We start from the raw sequence: 9775 nt of genomic DNA, 5'->3' as shown, positions 1-9775 counted from the left end.
AACGCTCTCATTTGCCATAAACAGCTTCATTTAAATGCTTATACCAGCACCCCATAAACACATACATGGCTTTGCCTAAGCATCGCTTGGCTTTCCGCATCGACATACACAAATTACAGATAATGCCTGGTTATAAGTCAGTGTTAATTCAAGCAGTTAATGAAGTTAAAATCGCAGCTCTAGCTCTCCACACCAAAGTCCTGCAGCTTCACTCCCAAGGCACCTTGCCCCGTGGTTGAAGAAACCTTGCGATCACCAACAGGAACCCCAAAGCAAACACAGAAGCTACATCGAAGAGTTTGATCCGTCGCTACCATCCCCAGCGTGGATGGGAGCGGCACGCTGACCGAAGCAAACACACATTAGTAAAAGTTAGTAGGCGCTCAAGGCTGGAGAAGCAAAAAAAGGTGAACAACAAAACCATCTCCGTTTACATTACAATTCAGTTCAACCTTTTAAACCCCCTTACCTGTTTGAGGGATTTACACAGCTCTTTGCCCCGGGAACAGAGACACCTCGCGGAGCACAACCACGGCATCCTTTTGCTGGAAGGCACCCGCAGCCTAGCAGTGATCCTGCATGGCTGCAGGACAGCACTAGGTTCGTTATCCACAGGAGGTTAAAGTATGTCAAGGCAACCAGGGCAAGCTTGCATTTCAAGGTGTCTTCATCTGCATGTCACATTAACTCTAACAGACCGGCAAGCATAACACGAGAGGTGTCTGAAGCCAACGATGCCGCGGTGTTAGCTTCCTCTTCGGCCCAGCGGTCGTCAAATGTGCCCCGAAGTCTCCTGCAGCGAACACGGAGTTGTGCTCCTGCACTGGAACAGCCTTCCACAGCTCGGGAGCCCCCATACAGGAGAAGGCAGGACTACGGCACACAACAAGGTCAGGACGCCTCCATGTTTTCCTCTCACCATCTGTACTACACATTGTGGTGACTGCAAGCAAACATGCAGCCGTACCTGGGACGCGATCAGGGTGCATGCACATCCGAGGCGTGTGGAACATTTGCTTCAAAACCGGTCAAAATAAGGCACTGACACCAACGCAAAGGTTTTAAATTACCAACTCTAGCTCTCAGGAACTCTTCATCCATTCAGAACTACACCCAGCACTGCATAACTGCTGAAAAGCCCCTGGAGATGGAGGAGCGCCTCGCGTATGTCAGGAAAGGCTTTATTAACAGCATTTAAACACTCTTAAGGACTCATTTCGCTTTTTCTTTTGGCAATTTGGTGCAAAGGTTTACGTGCAAGATTCAACGCAATTTCAAACTTTTTCTTCAAACTTAAAAAAAAAATCAGAACTAAAGCCAAACAAGTTGGGTGGGTGAACAAAATAAATCAGAAACATAAAATTCAGGAACTCCAGCTCGTCGAAGCCCCAGACTTGGACACCGTTCTGAGACGCAGGGGGGTGCTTCCCTGCTTCTTGCATGCCAGCATCAGCACCGCTTCCTCGTAAGGATGAGGAGTAAAGCAGCAAGTGACCCCCTTCACCGCAAACCAAGGGGGTGCCACAGCCAGACAATCAACTAGATTCTTCAGATTTGGTAAAACACGCTGGTCAACGCCAAAGTGCCAGTCTCCCTGCTTCTTGCTCAAGACCCGCAACTATCATTGAGCAGCAGCAGCAGCAGCAAGTACCCCTCTGCTGCAAACAAAGGGGTCAAACGTTTGTCGTCAATTCACTTCCAGGCAGAAAAACCATTTTCCTCAAAAGAAACAATTTATTTAGAATGAAACAAAATCAGCTCAACTGTGAGCGCATGTTTGAGTGACAGCTACTTTTAAGCTGTGTGAGCCATAAAAAGGGTATTCCTTTACTTTTCCAGCAATCTTGTGTACACAGCACAAAGCAAAGAGGTCATTTTTTTTCCACTTAAAACACGGGCATTGGCATCACAATAGCAGATACACAACTTTTTTTTTTTTTTTAAAGCTGCCATTTTAGTAAAATGCACAAATACTAAACAGATAAGCTTTCTTCCATCAAGGGGCCCATGTAAATTCCACACAAGCCACAGCTTCTCTTCCCAAAGGTCCATTAGAGCTTGGTATCCCATGCGGTTGTCTTCTGCAGTCCACCAGCTTTGCTTGCAGGAGGAAAGAAAATGTTATTTCAATACAAACGTATACGACAGATTTTCGCCTCCCAACGTCATACCACCCACGGGCACGAAACCTTGCAATGAAGTCACCTTCTATGTATAGATGCATAACAAGTAGTGCAGGGCTTGGTTTTGGACCGAGGTTAAACTAGGCTTACAGTATTGATGGTTATTCAACTTTCAGCAACAGTTAATGGGACATGTCAAAATAATTAACCATGAGAAAAATCAACGGAATCTTTGACAATTCGGTTGACTTTCCTCAAAGAACATTTCCTGAAGGCGACTTATCAACAAAAATGTGAAATGTAGTGTTTACAAGGCTCTCTTTTGTTATTATTTTGCTGCATAATTCCAACAGCAGGCAATTCCAATATTAAAGAGGGCAAATCAAAGACACACCTAATATCATTTAAAACTGTTACTATTCAAGTAAGATTTCTCATCCATCATTTTCACACCATTAAAACTACAGGAAGTTGTATATTCAATTAACCATTCTCTGAACAATACGGTCTGCTTTAAGCCTGATATAAAAATCATCTCATCATTCCTTTTATAACTCATTGGAATACCTGTCCTTCGGTGCTATCTGCAGAAAGTCGTTAGAAAAAGGGGAGACAAGGGGGAAAGAACCCCAAAAACTCTGTAATTGTAGCATGGCAACGATTTCCTCCACTCTTGTTTCTGTTCAACAGGCGTACAGCAGACTCCCCACGAGTACTGCCCTCAGCACTGTTTGTCTTAAAAGCCAGGAGCTACGATTTTCCAAGCCATTTTCCCTGAGTCCTCAGAGTTTTTGAACCTGTCTTCACAATTTTCATCGATTCCTCCTTCCCATTAATACTTAAGGCCTTTTCACCTCAGTTACCATCAACTAGATCGTTCCACTGCCAACGCGGGAAGCCTAAACTCTCTTCTCCACCCTCCACAGGAGGTTGAGCAAGTTGTCACCAAAGTATTTCAGTCTTTCGACAGCCGTATAAAAAACAGGGTTAAGATTTGCCTGGCACATAAATCGCTTCTCCCTCTGCAATGCTTAAAAGGATGCACCAGGAGTCATAAGCCAGGAGCCTGAAACCTCCAGAGCTGATGGTAACCTCGGTGCTCGTGCTGCACTCCCAGTCCGCAGCAGACCACGCACTAGACCGGAGCAAACAAAGCCACTGGCTAGCACCCAAGGAAGTTGCGTAAAGTTTCCAATTTAAAAAAAAATAATAATTAAATAAAATCTTAAACAAAAGTATGAGTCATTTGAGGTTCTTTCCCCAAAGCATAAAGCACGGCTACAAAATGATTCAGGAAAAGGACATCCTTTTTCCACACTAATTCAACAAACTAACTCGTGAAATATAGGAACGTCAGCTGCACATAAAGTTCGAAGAAATACTGAGCTCTGGCTAGAGCAACATAATGCCAAATACGACAAGAGAGCTGAATTCTGCTACATCTGTTTTGCTCTATACAGAAGTGATATTATAGACGGACTTCTACTCGCGCTCAGCCCTGGCCAAGATGACTTTTAGTGGACAGCTGCTCCGATGGTGCACACTTGGGAGCCTAAGAGAACAGCACAGCCGCCAAAGCTGTACCAGACGTGGTGGCAGCATGTGGCTAAGTGCCGGCAAGAAAATATTGCCAGTCAACTATGTTTTGACATTAAATACCCTCAAAGGGTGTTAAAATCCTTGCTTACAAAACAAGAGCAGCAACCACAAATAAACCAGATTTAAAGAAGCAGGTACTCCGTTCAATAAGAAACCCGAAAACCTGGCGTCAAACACAGCCTTGCCTCTTCCTTATTGCCCTCCAGCGCAGCACAACTTTGACTTACAAAAGCCAGTGGCAGGTACAACCACTGTTATTTTACGAGGAAAAAAGGAAGGGCACCCAAGATGCTCCTCCTGAAAGGGATCCCGCACCGCCCCCGCTAGCTGTCAAGAGTTTGCTTTGACAAGCTGTGTTGACCCCAAGTTTTATGGGCTTTAAAAACAGGCGTCTGCTGTGTGTCAGCATAACGAACACTGTGCTTCACAACTCGAAGTGTTGGACACAAACGATGTTAGTGCTTCTTTTTTGGCGTTGGGCACGTTTGAATTCCCAGCAGTTAAAGTTTCTTTCCTTTAAAACTCTGCGCTTGCAAGCGACTCACGTCAGATGCCGCTAGAGAACTCACTCTAAATGCAAGAAGCACTTCGAGCAAGTCCGCAGCAGTGTTGACCACACGCAAACACACAACAGACACCTGCAAGAGTTAAAACAGACATTCGTTGCGGTAAGTGGTAAATACGCTGTATCTTCTCAAACACAGTTATTTGCATTATTGGTGTCATTTCAAGAAATTCTCATTGTTAATAGTAAGATGAACAGCTGAGTTCTGCCATCTAAATCTACTACATTCACGTTGAAGGACAACAACCCAGAAATCCTGGATTTCACCCTGAAACACTTAAGAGCATTAAATGAGGCTTGTACGTTTCCACTTCAAAAGAGAAGTAGCTCTAAAACCAAAATCTGTTTTCAAGATACGCTGCCACATTCGAGTTCTCAGTTCACCGCGATGCCTGGGACACAACATCTACTCCTCCTGCTCAGAAAAAGGAAATCACACCTCACAGAAACGAGAGCACTCTCTGAAGAGCGGCTCCGTAAAGTGGCGTTACAGAAATTCACCTCTCTGTGACAGCGAATCTCGAGCAAGTACTGCCAAACTCGACAACTTCTGTGGCCGCAGAACACATTCAGTGCCTCTCCTCCTTCAGGTACTACTGGCAGCCCATCCCACATCTGAATTTGATTTTTGCGTCATCTAAGTTGAAACAGAAAGCAGCTTGCCCCACAGCAGTTACCCAGGGGACGCGTCGGAGGACCAACCGAGTGAAGCAGCATCGCGTGTACATTGCCCGCCTCTTAAAATGTGGCTAAGTGCAAGATTACATTCTGGCTTTAAGTGCAAGGTCACATTTTAGGGCCTTTATATAGATACAGTCAGATTTACACTTTGAGAAGCTAGCTGCAACACCCCTGCGGTTGTTAAACAGAACGAGGGACTTGGATCCCTTCCTCCCTCAGAGCTGCCTGTATTAGCCAGGCGTCCAAAACAGCTGGAGCAGAGCGCCCAGCGAGGGGAGAAACGCACACGAGAAAATGAACAAAGTTCTTTGGGAAAAAGGCAAACTGCTTCCTCCTAGGATAACACGAAGAAGAACTCTCACCTCAGCACCCCGAATTACTTTTAAACTTCTCCAAGATGCTGAAAGCACCTTGCTCCAGGTTATCACAGAATTATAAACCTCATGTAATGCCCACTGTACTGTACCTGAAAAGTCTCTAGCAGACAGCAGTTCCTTGCTATTAACAAAGAGGTAAAATGATAATGAGAACTTTTATGTAATTAAATTATTACAGAATTAAAACCATCTCTGGAGAGAAGCACACTTGCTCAGAGTTTGCACTGTGGAACCAGACCCCACTGTACCTGCAACTCTTTGAAAAAGGCAGTAAAAACAAAAAACCACAATATAACTAAGGTTATTCTTAAAGCACCTCCTTGTTGCTTGCATACCAGAGTAAGCACAAGACATTCATGGTTTGTAACAAAGTCCTCAGCTATTTACCAAACATCGTCGCTGCTACAAACCCAAAGTGCATATATGGGATACGACAGAACTCAGAGAAATAGGAGAAATACACCTGTTAAAAAAGCATACCTTCAGTGCATGCATTTCGTGGGGCCGGATGAACTTATCAAACACCCGATAAAGGAATTCATGTTCTGCAGTGTACCCAAGAGCAGGTGCTGGTCACCTGAAAGAAATCAACCTCGAGCCATGCAACTCAAAGGGAAACCATTCAGGCTCCTGAGGAAAGGGATCGTGCGCGCCAAAGGGCCGCTGGCCTGAGGCCGTCACAGAATTTCAGTGACTCAAAAATGAGTTGACACCAGTCCACTAGCAGGGCTGTGGTTTTCCATTTAAAATACTGAGTGCTTTAAATCTGGTCTTTTAGGTTTGTAACTCTAGAGAATGAGCTATCGAACTTGCTTTAAAATACATGAAATGAAAAAAGGACACGAATCAAAATTACGAAGACGGGAGTTTGTTCTTCCACCCCCTCCCCCAGTTTTTTTTCTTTTTTTTTTTCCTTTTTTTTTCTTTTTTTTTTTTTTTTTGTAAATCAAAGCAGGCCTAGCCTCCCAGCTATCCCCACGGATAAGGGATTCTCAAAACTTCCTATTCACACTAACGGCTAACCAACCTTTCTGGCTCCTAACTTTATAGAAAAATGTAGTAACAGAAAAATGGGCAGGGAAAGTCACCTACAAACAAAGATCTAATTAAAAATAATGACAGGGCTGGCTAAGGCTGTATCCCATAGCACCTGGCACACGCTGGAGGGGCTGTGTGGAGGAGTAGGCAGGGTTGGGTACAGAGAACACGAGGGCCTTAGGATGCCCCCCGGACAATGATCATGACCAGATAGTCGTCCTCTGATTTGGCCAGCGCCTTGGCCGTGGAGTCCAGGAACTGCTGGGAGAAGTCGCAGGGCGGAAAGGCGTGCAGGACCCCGCTGTTCTCCTTGTCTTTGTTGCCCCCCACAGGGAGGCTGATCACCCCAGCAGCCTGCTTTTGCTTTAGGTAGGACACCAGATTCCTGAGCGGCCTCTGGGTGGAGGTCGTAGCGGCCTCGCTAGCTCCAGCCGCGGAGCGGTTGTCTGATGTGCCCGGCACAGCCAAAAGGATGGCGTAGCCGTTGGGGCCCGCCACCTTGATGCGGCGGTTCACCTCGTCCAGCTTGGGCTGGTCCAGACGCAGACGCTGGGTGATCTTGAGCTGCGCTACTTTCCCACCAGTCGCTCCTTCCACCAGGAGGCTGCTGGCAACTCCGAGGTCCCCCTGAAGCAGATGCATATTGGACGGGAAATTGCTGTTCTTCAGCAGAAGCATCCCCTGCCAAGCCAAGCACAGCTTGGAGGCTCCCCCGGCCTGCGGCGCTCCGTCCTGCTGCTGTTTCTGAGGTGGAGGTTTGAGCCGGGAGCCTCCGCCACCTCCTTCTGTAGCGCGTTCATCCTTTTTGGCTGGACTTTTGCACTCCTGCGCGGCGGCTGCCGCAGAAGCGCGATGCTTCCGCTCCCTTTCAGCGGAATTCTTGCGGTCGCGCTTTTCGTTCTGGCCCTGCTCCAGGCTGCCCCTGCGCGACTCCCGAATGGGTGAGGGCCGCTCCAACAGCAGCAAGCGGGAGGACGAGCGCTCCGGGTCGCTGCTGTAACGCTCCCTCCCTCCAAGGAGCTCTGGGCTGCGGTCTGGGGGAGAGGTGGTGGCCAAACAGTGACGCTTTCGGGAGGAAGAGGAGCGCTCGCTGTCTGGCGAGCGGTCCAAGTGCCGGCCTCCGTCCTCTGCCAGCCTCCGCTTTCTAGGCTGCTCCCTGCTACTGCTGCCCAACTCCCGCTCCCCTCGGTCCCGCTCCAAGGACCAACCATCCCGACGCCGTTCTAGGCTTTCCAGGGGGTCATAGGCAGCTGCCCGGTTACTCCTATCCCGTACAGGGGGCGGGGGTGGCACCCACTCCGTCTCGGGATAAAGGTCTCTGTCACGGTCTCTATAGAGTAATGGCGGCGTCCTGTCCCGGGCCCCCCGGAGCGGATCAGGCGGGGCCCCCCGGTGAGCCCCAAAAGCAGCTGCCTCTGCCACTAGCTCGTAATGAGCAGGGGGCGGCAAGGGCAGAGGCTGCAGGTAGGGCTGCTGGTACCGATGCTCAGTATCCGCAAAGTCCACGCGGAGCCGGCGATCCGGCCCGCCCAAGGGAAAGCCACGCATGTGGGCGCAGGCCGCCTGCGCCGCGTCCAAGCTCTCGTACTGGATGTAGGCCCACGAGTCACCTTTGCGGTAATCAATAGTGCGAATGGTGCCAAAACGATCAAACTCCCTGGCCAGGGCAGCAAGGGGCACCCAGGGCCCCAAGCCACCCACCCAAAGCCTGGTAGTCGGAGTGGCTTTGCCATACCCGATCTTGATGGGGTTGCGCAGAAGCACCTTGCCTGACATGGCCAGCTTGGCCCGGTGCGCCATGTCCAGATTCTCAAATTTAAGAAAACCGTACGTGCTGGTTTGCCCCCGACCCGGCCTTTTGATGTCCACCTCAGTGATGACCCCAAAACGGTCGAAGGCTCGGCGTAAATCTGTCTCGCTCACGGTGATGTCCAGGTTGCCCAGGAACAACGTGCGGTTGGCTCTCTGGTCGTCCTCCGGGCTGATCTCCTCCTCGCCGGCGGCTCCGGCGCCCCCGCCTCCTCCGCGGAAGCCCCCGGCAGCCGCCACGCCGGCCACCCGCTCCAGCCCATAGGCCGGCCGCACTCGCGCTTCGTAGAAGCCCCCGTAGTCCCTCTCCCTCTCCAGCTCCCTGGGCAGAGGGGGCGGAGGCGGCAGGCGGCCGAGGGCGAGCTGCTGCAGCCGGTAGTCTCGATAGCCCAGGGCCCCGCCGCTGCCGGCGGGGGACAAGGCCCGCTGCGTCGCCCCGGCCGGGGGGTGCCGCACAGCCGCCGCCGCCGCCGCCGCGACCCCCACAGCCGCCGCGCCGTAGGGCGACTCCTTGTCCAGCAGCGCCGGGGAGCGGCTGCCGCGCCGCCGGCCGCTCCCTCCGCCGCTCCCCACGTAGACGGCCTCGATCTTCAGCGGGCGGTCGTAGAGCACGAGGCGGCCGCGGGCGTGCTTGGCGGCGCGGGCGTCCTCGGGCCTGCGGAAGTTGACGAAGGCCACGCGCTCGTCGGCGGCGCCGGTGCCGGGCGGGAGGCGGCTGATTTTGACGCTCACGTCGCCGAAGCGCTTGAACTCGTGGAAGAGCCCGTCCTCCACCGCCTCGTCGCTCAGCGCCGAGCCCAGCTCGCTGATCTTCAGCGTCTTGTACTCGCCGCCGCCGCCCGCCTCGGAGGACGGGGCGGCCGCCGCCGGGGCCCGGGACTCGCCCCCGCCGCCGCCGCCGCCCCGGCTGCCGCCGCTCCGCGACGGCTCCGCGGCTTTGCCGCCGCCGTAGCCGTGCCGCCCGCCCCCGCCGCCCGCCGCCGCCGCCGCCGCCCCGGCCTCGTACTCGCGGCTGCCGGCGCGGGCGGCCTTGTCCGGGTGCGGGCCCCGCCGGCCGCCGCCGCCGTCCGCGGAGGCCGCCGCCGCCTTCCCGCCGCCGCCGTTGGAGCCGCCGGAGCCGCCCGGCTTCTTGCCGCTCCGCTCGCCGCGCGCCGCCGCCGCCGAGGAGGAGGAGGAGGAGGCCGAGTCCTCGCCGCCGCCCCGCGAGCGCTTCGCCTTGGCGGGGGAGCGCTCCTTGCCCTTCATGGCGGCGGGCGGCGGCCGGGCCCCCCCCCGCGCCCCGGCGGCCTCCCCGACTGCCCGCCCGCCGCGCTCACGCACCCGCCGCCATCTTGGAAGCCGCGGCGGCCGCCGGCCCCGCCCCCTCGGCGCCCATTGGCCGCCCGGCGCCGGCCCGCCGCCCTCGTTGGCCGCCTCGGCCCCGCCGGGCGGAAGGCCCGCCCGGCCCCGCGCTCTCCTCCCCGCGATTGGCTCGGGGAGCCGTCCGTCCGCCGGCCGGCCTCCCGCGCCCGCGAGGAGGGGGCGGGAGGAGCCGTGCCCACACCCCCCCCGCCCCGCCCCGCCCGCTCACTGGACGGTTAGAA

The 9775-nt window shown here is 53.3% G+C and overlaps 1 protein-coding gene across 1 annotated transcript; it reads right to left on the bottom strand.

Annotated features, from left to right (window-relative positions):
* Window positions 1-1719: 1719 nt before the first annotated feature.
* RBM15 (RNA binding motif protein 15) lies at window positions 1720-9523 on the bottom strand. Its single transcript, XM_040536177.1, has one exon. The coding sequence runs from the start codon at window positions 9435-9437 to the stop codon at window positions 6561-6563; it is 2877 nt and encodes a 958-aa protein (XP_040392111.1). The 5' UTR covers window positions 9438-9523; the 3' UTR covers window positions 1720-6560.
* Window positions 9524-9775: the final 252 nt, after the last annotated feature.

The sequence above is a fragment of the Cygnus olor genome, chromosome 24 (assembly GCF_009769625.2).
Source record: "Cygnus olor isolate bCygOlo1 chromosome 24, bCygOlo1.pri.v2, whole genome shotgun sequence".
In the NCBI taxonomy this organism is placed as follows: Eukaryota; Metazoa; Chordata; class Aves; order Anseriformes; family Anatidae; genus Cygnus; species Cygnus olor.
Note: the sequence above shows the minus strand (reverse complement) of the source record. Positions and strands in the feature narration are given on the sequence as shown.

Excerpts from the sequence above, each read along its gene's own strand:
- RBM15 (XM_040536177.1), bottom strand. The coding sequence starts at position 9,437 with ATGAAGGGCAAGGAGCGCTCCCCCGCCAAGGCGAAGCGCTCGCGGGGC.